Source organism: Plasmodium vivax, chromosome 8, assembly GCF_000002415.2.
Source record: "Plasmodium vivax chromosome 8, whole genome shotgun sequence".
Taxonomy (NCBI): Eukaryota; Apicomplexa; class Aconoidasida; order Haemosporida; family Plasmodiidae; genus Plasmodium; species Plasmodium vivax.
Genome location: NC_009913.1, coordinates 811,590 through 828,357, shown reverse-complemented (window position 1 = coordinate 828,357; position 16,768 = coordinate 811,590). Strand labels below are relative to the sequence as shown.

At 47.3% G+C, this 16,768-nt stretch overlaps 4 protein-coding genes across 4 annotated transcripts, besides 14 other annotated features; 1 reads left to right on the top strand and 3 right to left on the bottom strand.

Annotated features, from left to right (window-relative positions):
• Nucleotides 1–61: 61 nt before the first annotated feature.
• Nucleotides 62–83: a microsatellite.
• A 685-nt stretch (nt 84–768) lies between these two features.
• Nucleotides 769–788: a microsatellite.
• Nucleotides 789–895: 107 nt separating this feature from the next.
• PVX_095140 (hypothetical protein, conserved) lies at nt 896–5,084 on the top strand (the record flags this gene model as incomplete). Its single annotated transcript, XM_001614444.1, has 4 exons — nt 896–3,934; nt 4,081–4,392; nt 4,509–4,844; nt 4,989–5,084. 4 exons carry the CDS (start codon nt 896–898, stop codon nt 5,082–5,084), a joined length of 3,783 nt encoding a protein of 1,260 aa, XP_001614494.1.
• Nucleotides 2,234–2,259: a microsatellite.
• Nucleotides 2,341–2,375: a microsatellite.
• Nucleotides 5,022–5,045: a microsatellite.
• A 96-nt stretch (nt 5,085–5,180) lies between the features above and the next one.
• Nucleotides 5,181–5,206: a microsatellite.
• A 1,221-nt stretch (nt 5,207–6,427) lies between these two features.
• PVX_095135 (cyclophilin, putative) lies at nt 6,428–7,961 on the bottom strand. The gene is made up of 2 exons (XM_001614443.1): nt 7,739–7,961; nt 6,428–7,601 (listed from the first exon to the last, which is right to left on the bottom strand). The coding sequence occupies exon 2, from the start codon at nt 7,583–7,585 to the stop codon at nt 7,073–7,075; it is 513 nt and encodes a 170-aa protein (XP_001614493.1). The 5' UTR covers nt 7,586–7,601; nt 7,739–7,961; the 3' UTR covers nt 6,428–7,072.
• A 1,099-nt stretch (nt 7,962–9,060) lies between these two features.
• Nucleotides 9,061–9,092: a microsatellite.
• Nucleotides 9,093–9,144: 52 nt separating this feature from the next.
• PVX_095130 (mRNA capping enzyme, putative) lies at nt 9,145–10,821 on the bottom strand (the record flags this gene model as incomplete). Its single annotated transcript, XM_001614442.1, has 1 exon — nt 9,145–10,821. The coding sequence occupies one exon, from the start codon at nt 10,819–10,821 to the stop codon at nt 9,145–9,147; it is 1,677 nt and encodes a 558-aa protein (XP_001614492.1).
• Nucleotides 9,923–9,954: a microsatellite.
• A 1,066-nt stretch (nt 10,822–11,887) lies between the features above and the next one.
• PVX_095125 (hypothetical protein, conserved) lies at nt 11,888–15,949 on the bottom strand (the record flags this gene model as incomplete). The annotated part of the gene is made up of 11 exons (XM_001614441.1): nt 11,888–12,018; nt 12,142–12,199; nt 12,331–12,380; nt 12,964–13,115; nt 13,257–13,319; nt 13,534–13,598; nt 13,738–13,801; nt 13,938–14,023; nt 14,242–14,331; nt 14,647–15,710; nt 15,841–15,949. The coding sequence occupies 11 exons, from the start codon at nt 15,947–15,949 to the stop codon at nt 11,888–11,890; spliced, it is 1,932 nt and encodes a 643-aa protein (XP_001614491.1).
• Nucleotides 14,263–14,340: a microsatellite.
• Nucleotides 14,433–14,466: a microsatellite.
• Nucleotides 15,654–15,674: a microsatellite.
• A 45-nt stretch (nt 15,950–15,994) lies between the features above and the next one.
• Nucleotides 15,995–16,016: a microsatellite.
• A 621-nt stretch (nt 16,017–16,637) lies between these two features.
• Nucleotides 16,638–16,671: a microsatellite.
• Nucleotides 16,670–16,768: part of a microsatellite that runs on past the window's edge.

Here is a 16,768-nt window from a genome sequence, read left to right as displayed (position 1 = left end):
TACGAAGAGTTAATATTTTTTTTTTTTTCTTGCAAAAGTGTAAGCGATAAACAATGCTCTATCGAGGGGGAACTCTCCTTTTCTGCTCCCCTGCTCGCTGCACTCGTGGTTCATTTAAGAGGGCAAGCGACCAGTGGTGGCGTTAGGCACTCACCTGACTCGCAAAATAAAGTACACGAACACGTACCGCCCCATGCTATTCCCCCCTTGGGAACGGGCGCGCCTTATTCTGTGCACTTGAAGCGTCCCCCGGAAAGGTCGCCTATCACGAACACGACGTGTGCTAGCCGACGCGAACGCCCCGCATGCTTAACTTCGACGTTAATGCGCTTGAGAAAATAAAAATGAAAAAAGTGCCAAATGTGGGGAATTAGCTCCCATGAAGGTATATATAAAAAAAAAAAAAAGGGAAAAGAAATGAAAGGATAGCAAGGGAAAACACGCGGAATGTATGCAAAAAGTGAACAGATAAATTTTCAGTGCAAACGCTTTCATGTCATTGGGCCTTTGCATGTACTGTTCATACGAAAGCGTGCAACACTGTGAGTATTTTTTTTTTTTTTTTTTTTTTTTTTCTCCCCTTTGGCATTCCTCCTATTAGCAGCGACAAATGCGCTTCTTTCCTTTGTGCCTCTTTGCTGGGCCTGCACGTTCACCCTGCTAGTCCTCTCACCAGCAGGGCTGCTTTGAAAAAGGCGTCCTTCCAAGGCGCCCCAAGGAAGACGCAGCTGTGTGCATACGTAAGTATATGCCTAGGTATGCATAAGTACATACCTACGTATGCATAAGTATACACCTACTTATACATATGTACATACCTATGTGATTACCTGGCGAAGACTCCCCCCCCAGCCCAACTGCGCTCACCCGAAATAACTAAAATGATAAAAAAAGCATGAACAGGATAACTCTGTACGACTTTATATTAGATGAAGTAAGGGGGGGGAGGTACTACGACTCGTACCTGAGTGACGGTGAAAACGGCGAGGGAGGCGCGGCGGCAGCGGCGGAACGGAAAGGGAAGAAAAATTTAAGCGAAGGGAATGGCCCCGTAAGAGGGGCAACGAAGGCGCCAGGCACTGGTCAGGCAAATAACCCCGGAAAGGATGACCGTCAGTACGACTTTTACAAATTTTTGGACACCTTTTTTAAGACGGACTCGATCCCAGAAAATGCATTGGAACACATGTTGAACGTGCCCTACTTCTTGGAGAAAATCATGAGCTTCTCCTTCCTCCTCTGTTTAGATAACATCCTCTACGACATTACCTTCATGCCTGTACAAGTCATACGCTCCCTCTCAATTTTGCTGTACACCTTCCTGAGAAATGCTGCGCGTAATTTCCTCCGCCATTTTTGCAATATAAAAAATTTCAAATTTTATAAATATGCAACAACGTACAATTATAAAGATTTAAAAAAATACAAAGCGAGGATGATTAAAAGTTCAAATAAATTTTCTCCAAGTGAAAGAAGAAAAAGAAGAGTGTTAAAAAAAAAAAATAAAAAAATTGACACTGATGATCATTCAGGGAAGAAAAACTCCCTTGAATGTTCCTTCAGTTTGAAAAAAAATTCGTCTAAGAACTCCTTTTTTGGACATCCTCGTGCAAATTGCTTCGCCTACAACGTCAATTACTCCAACTCGGATGAACTCAGCTTCGAGGGGGTGAAGAGCATTTCGCAGAATAACTCCATCGACACGAATGCCGTGCTCAGCAGGTTAAGGAGTCTGAACAAACTGGGCAGCAGCGCCGTCCTGGGCAGCAGTGCGGTCCTGAGCGGTAGCGCGGATCTGGGCGGCAATGTGGTCATAAGCGGCAGTGCGGACTTGGGTGCCAACCTTGACAGGTGTACCATCCACCCCTGTGCCGACCCCCCAATCGGCAGCTCCGGCGAATACGCCGGTGGGGGGCCACTCCAAAATGGCGGCTCCATCACAGGCGCGAAGAAAGACGACGCCGACCACCTGAGGGACGCCCATCTTGAGAGGCGAAAAAGGAGGGCCGAGATAAAGCACAACAAGAGAATGCTCCAAATGCTTAATAAAAAATCGATAGAAAAAAATGCTCTACGAAGGAGAAAGACAACCCGCCTATCCCGTCGCCTCCTCTTCGAACCGCTCTCATTTGCGAAAAGGAAAATATGCCACGTTTTAAAAAGTTCAGTCAAGAGTGTGTACGACGTGTTCAAGCGCGTCTGCATCAGAGTGCTGCTCTTCTTTCACATCAACAGACTCTACTCGTGCAGCATTTTTAACGCCGAGGAGAAGAAGAAGATCGTCACCCGGTCGTTCGAGGCGAAGTGCCTGGGGAGTGGCAAGAAGGGGGCCGACCGCGCGGAGGAAGGGCAAAGCGAGGCGGCAAAAACGGAGGAACGCAAAAGCGAAGCGGCGAAAACGGAGGAAGGGCAAACCTGCGGTGACCCAGCGACGGAACAGCTAAGCCGGGATGACCAAGCGGAGGGCGAACCCGCGGCGACTTCGCAAACTGGCGAAGCGCGCAAAGGGGAGAGCCCAAACCAGGCGAGCCACCCAACGCAGAAGAAGGAGGAGCCCCCAAACGAAAGCGCACTGTTCCTTCCAATCAGCAACCGACAAAGCAGCACGAACAATTATTCACAACAGGGTAATCCCCCACCAAACGGGGATGACCAAGTGAGTGATTCTTCCAACCAGAGCGTCTACACAACTGATGGAAGCGACCTCTCTTGTAGTAGCAACCCCTCGGATATATGCGAAGTGTTCGACGGGGTGCTATTCTTGGATGGGCAGAGTAACCCCGACGAAGAAAACAACCCAAGTGACCCATACGGACAGAACCAGAGCGGTCAACTCGACCCCCTTTTTATGACTCAAAAGCGAAACAGCGAAAACTGCGTCTACTACAAACTCAATGAGGGGTTCACCAAGCGAAGGAGCATCATCAAAAATATTTCCAAAGTTAAAGAAATGAAAAGGAAATTACTCAAACAGCACTTGAACTCTCTCAAGTTATCCTTTCCAGAATACAGCGGGCTAATCAGAATGTCCCTCATCCTTATCTGCATCTACATTTTTTCCTTTGTGGACACTTCTAGGATTTACCATTACATAAGAGCCCAGCCATTTATGAAACTATACGTTGTGCTGAACATGCTGGAAATTGTGGAGAGACTGCTGAGGTCCTTAGGGAAGGACCTCATAGACAACATGATTCGAACGTTCATCAGAATTATTAACTTAAGATCCTATGTGTACATTGTTAGGAACCACTACACGAGTAAAGAGGGTGAGCGAGAGGCGGGGGGGGTGCCCGGGATGGCTGAACATGGCTCAGGTGGGGTTCCGTCAGGTGGGGTTTCCCCAGGTGGGGCTCTGCAAGGGGGGAAAAAAGCTACCTTCCCAGCAGCTTCTCCCACGACTACCACAAATGGAGCTACCACAGGGGGACCCTCCACCCAAGCGGAGCACTACCCCGAAACAAACGCAACCCCAACTCGGGAACATCCAAATCAGGGTGAGGCACCCCCGAGTGATGACCAAGCGGCGAGCAAACCGGCAGGCATTTGCCCAGTTGGCAACGACGCACAGGATGTGGAGATGTGCAGAAGTGAAGTTTCCAGCGCCCCCAGACACAACCATATCCCAAGCCAGAACCAAAACCAGAATCAGAACGCAAATCAGAACCAGAACCCAAACCAGCTGAGCCCAAACGAACGGGAAAAAAACAAAATCGACTGCCTCAAAAATAACAAAGATAAGGACAAAGATAAGGACAAAGACAAGGACGACCAAACGAACAAGAAATTTAAAATCCCCATCTTCTACCCCTTCTACAGCATACTCATCAAATTTATTGTGCAGTACATTTTTGTTCTTACCTATATCTTAACCCACGCCTTTGCGCATCTGATACGCTTCCTCTCGCTGAACATTGCGATCAATTCGTCGGAGGTAATTTCCGCCTCCCTTTGGGAACGCCACCATCCATGTGTGTTGAGTGGGGCCAGGCAAAGTGCCCGGGATGCCCCAACACATCTTCACCACATCATCTAACACACGTACATATGCCTGTGCACCCCCTTTTTTCCTGCCCACAGTCGACCATGTTCCTAATCCTTGTGATGAGCAACTTCACAGAAATCAAATCAACCGTCTTCAAAAAATTCTCCAAGACTTCCCTCTTCACAATTGTGGCCTCAGATGCAGTGGAGCGCTTCTACCTCTTCATCGATGCCTTCCTCGTGCTGCTAAAAATGTCCACTGCCTACAGAACGCAGAATTCCTTTTTTAGCATTTCCAGCTGGCTCATAATTATTCTGCTCCTCGAGGTCGGCGTCGACTGGTGCAAGCACTCCTACCTGCTCAAGTACAACAAGCTGGACTCCGACTCCCTCAACAAGTACTTCCACGTAAGGAGAGCCGAAACGAGATGAGACGAGTGCACAGAGGAGTGCGCTGAGAGTCCACTAAATAGAGTGCACACAAGTCATCCTACACATACACCCCCCCTTTTGCACCCCCGAAGACCCTCCTGGCGGACGTCCTAATTTCCAGAACGCCCAACAACAACATCTACTACATGAACACCTCCTCCTTCGAAGTGCCCTGCAAAAACATCTTCTGCTTTGCGCACATCCCCACGCGAAGACTTGGCTACATGTCCATGCCGGTCGTGACGCTCATCGTGTGTTCCCTCCCAAGGTGGGTGCTTCATGAAGGGGGCTCCAAGTGGGACCCAGACTCCCGATGTATGGGAAGACAAAGCGATTACATATACGCACATAATAACCTTTCCTCTCCCCCCCTCAGATTAAACTATTTGTACAACATCTCCCACTTTTCCTTTGCCTTGTCCATCTGGGTTTGCCTTTTCCTTTTCAAGGTTTGGAAAATGAGGCGAAAAAATGCGCTCAAATGGGGTTGCCTCATTTGTGTAAATGTAGCACACATCGGGGTTGTGCGCTGCAATTGTTTCATTTTTTTTTTTTTTTTTTTTCCCCCACAGATCATCCTCTCAGTTATGATCGTGTCCTACACGATATCCGAAAAGAAGCATCTCAAAAACCTGGGGAAGCCATATGACGATATTAGTGCCATGTGAAGTGCTCGACATAAGGAGGATCACGCGCCCTCTTTGACTCGCCTCTTCACATTTTTTGTGCTTCCACGTTACTTTTCACCTTTGCCATTTTGTAATGCCAACCCATGAACTGTCACTTCATCTGGGTATTTTTCTTTTTTTTTTTTTTTGATCATTTTGAAAAATTGTTTTTGTTGTTGTTTTAATTCCCAATTAGTTGTAAACTCACTTTTACGCAGCGTTAAGCTGTACATATGTATATACGGATGGGTGTACACACTGCCTCGCGTGTGTTTGTGCGCAAGTGCCCAGTCTGGCTCACACCTCTTCGCATCCCAATCGTTTTTATACTACCTTTTCCTTCTCCCTCTTTCCGTTTTTGCAAATTTGATTAGCTCGTTTAAAGGGTCTTCCCCCGTTTTATGTTACAATCGAGTGTACAGGGTGTGTCGCGAATTGTTCATGTCGGCTTGCCCAACGGGGGGTATCCCCAATTGGGGGGACATCCATCATGTAAGAAGGGAAAAAATAAATCGCTCTTTTATGAAGCTTATTTCAAGTAGCGTATTCATAAGGGGTACAATACAGGTGACTCAAATGGCTGCTTAGTATGGAACTAACTCCTAAATGGAAGTACATTTTTCACCATTTCGTTCTTTTGCACACACGTTTTTTTTTTTTTTTTAAAATAGCTAGCACAGAAAAATAACCATTTGGAGAGAAAAAATTATGAACAGTTCAGGTTTTTGGATCACCAATTCGAAAAAAAAATTAGCATAATTCATATTTTTATTTTCGGAGGGGGAAAAAACTGTGTAGAGTGGGACTCTCAAGTGTACGTATGCCTACATATTTAGAGAGATATACTTCGCCATGCCCCCTTCTTTCACGTACATATGGGTGGTAGGTCCATCCGCTCGTAAAATACAGGATGCACGCTCTACCTACTCTGTAGGCGCGCATTTGTTCATGTTCAGCAGGAGGCTCCAGAATTGAGGGGGATTCTTTTTTTACCTGCACAGTCATGTATAAATTGCGCAATTTTTGCAGACAGCTTAATCAGAACAAACAAATGCACACACAGAAAAATGTCTCCACTTTGCTGACAAAAGGGGGGATAAGGGAATAAAGAGGCACATGTAAGGATAAAAATCATTCACATGCGAAATGTACAAATTGTTTAACGCATAAATTTCGATATGTTCGTATTTGCCCTATTCATGCGCTACCGCGGAGCGGTTTTTATGACCGTCCGGGGTAAATACCAACGGGTGGAATACCCAGCGCGTCATGCCTTTTATCACCCACGGGTGATGATTTTTCACCCCCTTTTAACAGTGTAAGAAGTTCTACAGGATGGTGCGTTTTCCTTTTAATGCTAATTTATGCGATTAAATATGGCTGTGTTGAGCGTGTTTGCATGCAGGCATGCATGGGTGGGTGGATGTTCTACGTGGGCAATGGGTAATGAATGAAAAATGCGCTATGGGGAAAAAAGTGCCGTTGGAAAAAACCTTTTCAATGAATAATAAAACGTTACGCGACAATCTTCATAAGGCGCCTTGCTTTTTAAGCGTGCAAAGCGGCGGGAAATAAAACGACATATATGTGTTAATATAAAATATGCGTGAATATGATATGCGTGAATATGATATGCGTGAATATACGTGTGAATATACGTGTGAATGTATGTGTGTACATGCTATGCCCATTCGCAGCTAGCTGTGCACATGCTTTGAGGAGGAAACACGCAAGAGGGGTGTACGCATAGCGCATAAATTGCTCATAAAATATTCAAAAATTTGCGACTTTTATAAACATTTTAGCAATATAGCTTCGTATGCGTAAGGGGAATGCCCTCACGTTTGCGATAAACCGAGTGGGCATGCCTCCTCGAGGAGGTGTGTGTTCCTCGCGCGAGGGAAACGGACTCCCCCTCGGAATACCTATCGCATATGTACACATTTAGCACATGCGTACACTCCCTGGATGAGTGCCCTCCTTCCACATTACATCTCCCCACAGTTGGTCACGACAACTGGCCTTTTGACATACCCACTATTGGCACCTTCCTTTTCCATATACCTAACAACGTTCATTCCCTCGATGACCTTTCCAAAAACAACATGCTTTCCATCTAACCATGGGCATGGAACCAAGGTGATAAAAAACTGAGACGAATTTGTGTTCGGGCCTGCATTAGCCATGGAGAGTAAACCTGGTTGGTCATGCTTCATTTTGAAATTTTCATCAGTGAAGGATCTTCCGTATATGGACTCTCCACCTGATCCGTTTCCGTGTGTTATGTCTCCTCCTTGGCACATGAACTGAGGAATAATTCGATGGAAAATGGAATTCTTGTAGTGTAGGTTCTTTCCCTTGGAACCTACTTTATCGCCTGCACATAGGGACCTAAAATTTTCACACGTCCTAGGGGTGATGTCGCTGAACAGCTCGAATACAATCCTTCCTGCACTTTTGTTGTCAATGGAAATATCAAAGAAAACTTTGCTCCTACTCATTTTGGCTTAAAGAGAACTTTAAATGTGAAGGGGGGAGGGTAGGTCGATGGTTTTGTGTGCCTTAAAAGGGGGGAAGTTTTTATACATATAGGAAAAGCGTGTAGGAACATTCGCCGATTATTTTGTGGGCATATCGCTGGTACGTATATCTACCCATAGGGGAGCGGCATATATATGCTTATAAAAATGAGCAAAGCGAGTTGCGCGTGTTTTGCCCGCTTACTTTACGCCGTGATGGCAAAGGGGGTTCTTTTGCTTGTTTTGATTTTTGCAAGAAATTTTTTGCAAGCGATTTTTTGCTATGTGTTCGTTTTGTATGTGTTTATTTTGTATGTGTTTATTTTGTAGGTGTTTATTTTGCTGTGTTTTTTTTGATGTGCTTTTTTTACTGTTACGTTTTTTTCACCTGTACGATGTATGCTTGCGAAATGTACTACTTTTCTTCGTCGTTGAGTTTTTTTTTTTTATTTTTTTGCGGCACTTTTTCGTTGCTACTTTTGCGCGTTTTAAAATTATGCAAAATGGAGGTGCATTTTTGTTAAGCGTCCCTTTCTCCTTCTACATGCCAAATGCGCATACCTTTTTTGCGAGTGCCCGCGAGCGAACGTTTTTGGCATGTAGCAGGAGAAAGGGGCCATGTGCGCCTCGCATGAATGTGATGTACACTGTGCATACATACAATTATACATATGTACATATGTAGGTTTATACATATGTGACGTGCGCGTATGCGCCGCTGGCTTTTATTTTTTCCCCCTGTGCAACCAACCCGTGCAGCTGCGCAGAAGCCATTTGGTGAACCCCCCCCGTACCGCGAAGAACCCGTTGCTGTGCTTACGCAGCGCGCGTGATGGGGGCTACACCCGACGTAGGTCACGCAGTAGGTACAAAGCAACGCACTTCATCACTCGTCAATTTTCGCCCCCTTGCTGGGCATACGATATGCGAATTGCTATGTACGTATAGGTAAGCAGAAAAACGGGCAAACAATAAACGCCCATATGTATTTTTTTTGCACAAGTGCATCCCCTCTGGGGAAGTAAAAACAACGTACATTGGCAGGGATACCCAGTGGAAATATAGAAGCATGACCAACCTCTGTGCATTTGTAAAAGAGCCTTTTTTTTTTTTTTTTTTGCGCCCCTACGGCGTATCATTTTTGTGATTTTTTTTTTTTTTTTTTCCCCCCCAAATGGGCAGCGCGAAAAGATAATCGCATTTGTAAGAGCGCACCAACGGGTTAACTCCCCCGTGTGCGGTCCCCACACCGTTCTTAGTTTTTACGAAAAAAAGGGAAAGCGTTCGAATAAGGCGTGGGCCATGCGCTTTCACGTGTGAGCGATCCGCTTGCACGAGCGAAATTTTAAAAAAAATGAGAAAGCAAACGAGAGAGACACTGAGAAGGTTTATACAAATGGGGGAGACCATCCCAAAAAAAAAACGCCATTCCGCATGCACACATACGCGAAAATGCTTGCAAAGGGCATGCTGATCTGACGAACGCAAACGAGATACACAAACGGGGGAGCGGTTTTCCCCCCCATGCAGACTGACACACATCACGTGTCGCTGTAGAAATTCGTGTACTTACTGCCATCCGGCTGTGAGCTGTCCTTTTGGCCTTTCTCTCCCTCCCCCTCGCTGCCACTCGCGCTGCTGTTGTCGAAGTTGAATCCTGTGGGCTCCACGTTTTCCTCGCAGCGCAGTTCGCCCGCTCCGTCACTCCCATCACCCCCATCACTCCCATCGCTCCCCTCGCTGACCAGGACGACCTGGCCCTGCGCCCCCTCCGTGCGCACAACCCTCCAGCGATTCTCCGCGTACGTCTCGCTGATCTTCTTGACGGACTTCTTATTGTGGCGCCGAATTTCGATAAGTTTTTGCAGAGCCTCTATTTTGCGCTTATTGGAGAGGCCCTTTTCGCGCAGCACGGCGTGGATCCTCTCTTCATTCCTGGCAACCACCCTATACATGTAGTCTCCAACGATAGGGGCCACCGAATGTACATATTTTTCAAAATTTTTTCTCTCCCTCGATGAGTGTACATACATGTTTTGTATGTCCTTTTCCCCCCCGGCATCCAAACCGGGTTCCTTCACCAAAGTTTGCCTCTTCCTAAAATGGCACAACTCCCTACAAATCCCGCGGGCGTTATTTACCAAATTGGAACAAATAAAAAGCAAATAATTTGAATCATTTTTATTTCGCAAATTTGACATAGCTTTTAAAATACTTTTGGAGAGAATTTCAATTTCAATTTCGTACAGCTCGCCATCTTCCTTTGTCTTTATTTTGGTTAAGTCCAGTTGGATGCCCAGAATTTTGTTTATGAAGGATGTCCTCTCTTTTACCCTTTCGTGTACAGGCGCGATTTTGGAAAGAAACAGTTTGCTTATCCGTTTGGTTTGCTCCAGGTTTATGGCTATTCGATAGTCCACGGAGTCGTCCCCCGATCGGGCACCGGCGCTTCCGTTTGCGCTCGCACTTCCGCTTGCACTTGCGCTCCCCCCCGGGTCAGTCCTCCTTTTCTTCTTCCCCTTGGTGTCCTCCTCGTCCTCCTCATCGTCCTCTTCGTCCTCCTCGTCAAAGTAGTCCTTATTATTCCCCATGTAAATATTCCACGTGTTTAAATTCCTTTTGCACAGCGACTTCGCCATGCTCTCGCTCTCCCCTCCCGAATCGCCATTCAAATACGTTGTCACGCGAACTCGAGAGTTGTCCCTTTGCAGAACGTAGTACTTGTCTACGCTTCGCACCTTCTTTGTAGAAAAAAATTCGTAAATGTAGCTGTCCCTGTCGCTAACTGGCTCTTCTTCATCTCCTGGGGGGGAATCCCTCTTCTCACTTGGCACATCTCCATCGTGAGGGGCATTTCCCTTTATGCCCCTATCCCCCTTCAGCACCTTCGTGCTGACGCCCCATTTGTTCCTCTCCCTCCCCTCCAAGGAATGCAAATAATTCAGGAGATATTCAAAGGAGTGCCTATCCACCCCTGAGGTAAAATCGGAGTAATTACTTTCAACAATGGCATCCGTATTGCTTGGCAATTTGATTCTGTTTTTATTCTTGTCAATTACGAGGCCTATTCTTGTCTCCACTTCGATCTGTGTGTCTTTTCTTGAGGCCAACTCGTTGCTGTCGAAGGCCAGGATGATGTTCTGGGACAGCTCGTACGTGATTTGGTCGATGGGGATCGGTCTGCTGCCGTCCAGCAGCTCGTGCGCCTCCCTCACCATGGCGCGGGGGTTAGCGGCGGGCCACCGGCGGGTTAGCGGCGAACACCTCTCCTGTGCCCCCCCACCAATGCAACTGTGTGGCACTACAAAAAAAAAGCAATCCTGCGGGAAGCCAACCTCGGTGAGGCCAACCTGCGTGAAGCCAACCTGGGTGAGGCCAACCTGCGTGAGTTCCCCCTCCGTGCTGCGAACCTACACACGCTCGGCCCCGCGAGTGCCCCTTCAGTTGGAGCCTCGCTTCACATGCTGTCTCCCCACGCAGGGATGCACCCAATGTGTTGTCATTCAACCAAACTCGCTGTCGTGGCAACTCCCTTCGAAAGGTGTGCTTTCCTTTGGAGGAGAGGAGGGTACATTCTCACGGGGTGAACACCTCTGCTGGGAGGTACGCAACTCTCCTATGCGTCGGAAGAAATTACCAACCGCGTAAACTCAAACGAAAAATAGGAACACGCCGTAACTACCTAACGGGCAGCCGCGCTGGGTTTTCCTCCCCTCACGGGCTTTTAAAAAAAAAAAAAAAAAAAAAAGTGAGACTACGTAGGGGTATGTATTCGCTCGAGCGGGGAGAGTGGGACATCCCAATGAGTTTCCCATTTGAGCCTCCCCGCCGCGAACAATTGAGTACCACCCAATCACGAAAAAAAAAAAGAAGAGTCGACATGTAGAGCCAAAGGGGAAAACACATTTGGGCCACCCCACAGAAGTGGAGAAAAAATTGCAGCCATGAAAGGATTCTTCCCTTCTGTGCAAACGCGAGGGGTATATTTATAAAAAACGTACGGGCATGATACTCCCTGTGGGGGGGGCCACCCTCGCCGACCGACAAACACCCCACGCAATAGAAGTGCTAAAAAACACGGCGACAAAAGAGAAAAAATAAAAAAAAATTAACAAGTCAAATGTGAAGAACTTTTTTCGTGAACCTTGTGGCGAAGTGATGGCAAAAAAAATTGCCCTCCCTTATGTACACAAAATGGTTTTTTCGAAGGAGGCTTCTAACGGGTAGCCCCTCCCACCCACACAGGGACATTTTGCATATTACTCTGCTAAGTGACCCCTCTCATCATGTAATATGATCGCTGGTGCTCATTTGAATCATTTTTAAAGTCCCATCCAGCATGGTTATTTTCTCGTCGATGCACTGGAGCCTCTTCGTGAGGCTTTCCCTTCTTCGCACTTCTTCTGTTCTTCCCCCTGCAGAGGAGAAGTACCAAAAAAAAAAAAAAAAAAAAGCATCTCTGGCGCAGACAAGTCCTCCTGTGATGAAGTCGCCCCATCACCTAATAGATAATGCCTCAAATGGGTTAAGGTACATACCCTGCGTTGGACACCTTTTTAACTCCCCTTCTTTGTTGTTACGTTCAAGTTTGAGCAGCTGTGAAAAGAGGGGCGGTAATGCTGTTGATGTGGGGGGAAATGGCAGAGGCATAGCTACCCAATGGAGTGTACACCCTCCAAATGATAAGCCCGTGGCTGTTTCGATTTAAAAAAAAAGGCTCTCCCTACTGTAAGTTGCTTCTCTATGGATTTTATCTTTTGCGTCGTGTCCTGCTCCCCTGGGCTGCAAGTTAGAAAGAGAAAGTCCCAAAAAGGGATGTGACCCATTAGTAGTGCCAAACAAATGGTAAATAACTCACCCTCAGCAACGCGGTGGAAGCGAAGTTTTCCATTTGGACTTGGGCCTGGGGGGAGAGTCCCTCTCATGGAGGTACAACCCGTCGATGTCGAATTGCTTTGCGCGGGGTGTCTAGCCCGGTTGGCCCCTCTTTCATCCCTACAGCTGTGCGTCTTTTCCGAGTGGGTCTTCCCTCATCTGCGTCCAAAGGGGGGAAGTAATAATTTCGCTGGATGCAAGCGGTGGGAGTTGAACTCTCCTCAGTGCCGTGCAACTTATGTGCCTATGCATCCCAGTACGGGTTTATAGTAGTGGCGCAAAAAAGAAGGGGTTGTTACATAAAGGCAAAATGGTACTTACACGTGGTGATTCCCTTTCGCGGTTAACTGCTTCACCATCGGAAGGGTCCACCCCTAAAGGAAAAAAAGGAATTACAAGCAGGGTGCAAATGGGTCTTCTCCTCCTACTCCTCATTTTTCCCCCCCCCTAAATGCGGTGCAATACCGCCTAACTGTGTAGTTTACCTCTTGTCGCCATCCCATTCGCGTCTCCGTAGAATATCCCCCCCTGCGGGATGTTAACTCCCGCTTTACTAATTTTGTAAATTTTATTTCTGCTCTCGTACAGCTCGTTCTTTAGGCTCTTTATTTCGATGCGCATGTCTCTCTGTAAGTTTCTTCGATTGGTGGAGGGACGAAAAAGGGGGAAGCATGAGGTGAGCTGCCAAATGTGTGGGCTTACTGCCCCACGGGGGTACACAAGAGTGTTTTATTTTTTATTATTTATTTTTTTTTTTTTTGGGGAAAAGCCAGATTACTCGTTCCTTTCGCAGATCCTCTCGTAAATGCTCTTCTCATTCTCTGCATCCTTCAGCGCGTTTCTGCGGGGGGAGGGAGCACAACGGAGTAACGGAGTGGCAATCTCAACGTTGTGGCGTTTAGTCGGCCAAAAAAAAAAAGGCACCGTTGTGGACGCAAGGCACACTCGTGTGTAAGAAGTGTCCACCATTTTGGAATCATCTCTTCTATTCTCTTCTTTTATATTATGTTGTATTATTTTCCCTTTTTTTTTTTTTTTTTTTTTTTTTTCCTCACTGCAGCATCTTGCACTTCTTTTCGAAAAGCTGCTCCTGGTTTTTATTTTCCAGCAGTGCGCACTTCTAATGTTGCAGAAAAGAAGAAGAAAAAAAAAGAAAAAAAATGAATCTCTGGAAATGTGCCCACATGCGTGGCGGTCGCAGGGCGATCGCTTCGGTAGACGGCCGCCAGACCCATTTGTACCATCTTGCAGCTCTGCACATCTTCTTTCAGCTTCTTTTCCTCCGCTTTGTAGCACGCGAGGAGGTGATCCTTGCGCTGGCAGCTACGGCAAAAAATAATAAATGAGTAATATAAGATAAAAAAAAAAAAAAAAATATAATAAAACACACGCATAACTTTCTTTTTGCGCCCCCACGGGGGAACGACTTCGTCGCCCTGCCGACGATGCAGCCCCTTACGCGTCTGCGTGGTCTTCCTCCAACTGCTGGGCGCTCAACTTGGCTTTCTTCAGCTCGGCCCGCAGGCGGTCATTCTCCGCCTCCATCTGGGTGTGGGCAGCGGGGGGGGGAGATAAAGAGAGGGAGGGAGAGAGATAGTAAGAGAGGGAGGACATATAAGTCGCGGAGAAGGCACATAAACAGAGTGACCATGCCTCGTAATACGTCGAGGAGTCCCCCAGAAAGGGCATCCATATGTAAGGGGCACTTTCCAGTTTGTCTCTCTGCACGGCGCACCGCTTACAAGAGCACTTTCCTGTTTTACCTTAAAAATTTCCCCCTTCAGATGGGCCCATTTTTCCTCCACTTCCTTTTTGGAGGTAAGGCACCTGTGCACTTCCCGCTGCAGATCACTCTAGTCAATCGGATTGGGGAAATGTGTGTGTGGATTAGGAGCGCATGGGACAGCTCGGCATATTTAACCGTGCGCCTATACTTTCTGTAAGCGCAACTTTAGAAGTTCTCTCGCTGCGTTTGGCAGACGGGGGTGCGTACCACTTCTTCCTCCCGCTGGTGCAACTGCCGTTCGTTTCCTTCCTGAGTGGAAAAAAAAAGCCGCAAATTGGACGCACACGATAGACACAATTCGCCACATGTGATGGGCAAATTCGCCACTTGGGATATCCCCACGTGGGGAGAAGAAGAATGGCGTGCCACCGCCTGAACTTACCCACTTGGCTTTAAAAGCTAAACAGTCGCCGTGCGTCCGGTTCAGCTGCTCATTCAGCCTTCTTATCCTTTTTTCGTAGTCCCTAATTTGGTGGCCATCTCGATAAAGCCCATCTGGGTGAAGCCCCTCCCTCCATGACCCCATGAGCACCCCCTGCCCACTCCATTTTGGCACCTCTCTCTGCAATTTTTCGTCACCAACAAGATGAAGTTCTTTTTTTAACTCCTCCATCTGGTGTAGCAACAGAAGATTTTTTTTTTCCAATTTTTTTATGACCCCTTTGCTGTACTTGTCCTCCTTCACCATTTGTTCCTTCTCATCACAAAGACACCTCCTCACCGTCAACAGTTTTTTTATTTTACTTTCATACGATGCTTTTATCTTTCCCACTTTGCTCACCAGCTCTTCTCCGTACTTCTGCTCCAAGCTGCGGCTGATATTTTCGATTTCGTCATTTGCCTTTGCAACAAGGTACTGGAACAGTTCCCTTTCCCGCTCGTTTGAGAAGTTGGCAGGTTGGTTCGCTAGCTCAGGTTGGCTCGTTTGCTTCGTTTGCTTCGCTTTCTCCGCTTGCTCCGATTTACCTTCATCCTGCTTCCTCGTCGCTCCACACGGAATGAGCCGCGTCTGTGTCTCCCCGCGTCGGCTCCTTTCCTCTGCACCGCTTCTCTTCTCAAGTGAGAAGCGGATGTCTTTTTTTTTTCCCCCCCCTTCCTTCATTTGTGAGGTTGTTTTATTTTTTCTTGGTTGCCCTATTAGGGGTGCTCTTCCTGTTGGGCTGCCTCCCCCACTTCGCCTCTCCCCCCCAGAGGGGTCATCCGACGTACTCGCACTCTCCGAGTCCTTCGAGTGGCTATCAAAGTCGATGCACCTGAATTGCTGGTCCACGTCTCTCCTCATTTGAGTGCACCGGAGGAAGGGGTTCCTCCCACTTGGGTCCTTCCCATGTGAGCCCTTCCGTGATGTACCCCTCAACACACTGCGGTGGTAATTTGCATTTTGTAGGCCTTGCGCTGAGCGGTTAAGTTCGCCGAGGTAGTCTTTGATGGCATCCAGCTCGTCAACTAGGGGGTGGGTGGAAAGGTAGCAGCATGGGTAATCACTCAAATGATCATCCACGGGCAGGCAGCAACCACACGTCTTCCGCACGGGTAACCAAAGGAAAGCTGCCATTGCAATGTGCAGCCTTCTTACATACCCGCGCATAAACGGGTTGGTTAGACTTCTCAAAGCGTTCCCATGTGGTAACAGAGGAGTCCCCATTTGACTTCCTCTCTTCCCATTCGTTTTTACCTCCCTCCATGGCTGGCAAGACATATGCTCATTCGTTTTCCTCAAAAGGGGGGCTGGGGAACGCACAACATGTGTGCTTTCAGAGAGAGTGCAAAAATAGTGGCGTAAAAAATGGCCCAAACAGATAGACTTCACCTTAAGTTGTCTTCCCTTCTCTCAAGCATGCCTTTTTTTAATTTCGCGATGGTCGTACTGTTAAGCCCCATTTGTGGGGGGTCCCCCCGGATTGGTAGAAGCTATCCTACAGACCAAATGCGAAAGTGCTAAATGGAAGACGAAACGGGTGAGTAGGAAAATGGCCCAATGGGGAACGCTTTAGCGAAATGGAGGGGAGGACACTACGTGGAGTATTTTTTTTTTTTTTTTTTTTTTTTCCTATTGGTGTCCTTGTAGTCACACGTTGGTCTGTTCCAACAAGGTATTTAATTGCGTTGCACATATCTATTTTTTCTGCGCACAATTGTCACTTTTGCGTTTTTTTTTTGGGGGGGAAAACGGGACGAACAAGGAAAAAAAAAAAAAACAAAAAAAAAAACAATATACAATATGCATTATGCAATATGCACTATACACACGTAGGTGTACGCATGTGCGGTGGGACGAGCCAACTGGCTACTCGCCTGCACGGGGGGGTCTTTTCCATAAGGTCAGTTTGGGGGGATGAATTGTTAACAAGGGGGTGTGCTAGGCGAGCGCAGTTCGCACGTTATCACTCCTGCGTATGCGCACGTGCATGTGGGCGACTAAACAGGTGAAGCGGCAGGCACAAATGAGGGGCAAACGATGACTGGCCGTGGCTTCGCGCAGTCGCCGCGGGGACGCGCCCGCA

Excerpts from the sequence above, each read along its gene's own strand:
- PVX_095135 (XM_001614443.1), bottom strand. The coding sequence starts at position 7,585 with ATGAGTAGGAGCAAAGTTTTCTTTGATATTTCCATTGACAACAAAAGT.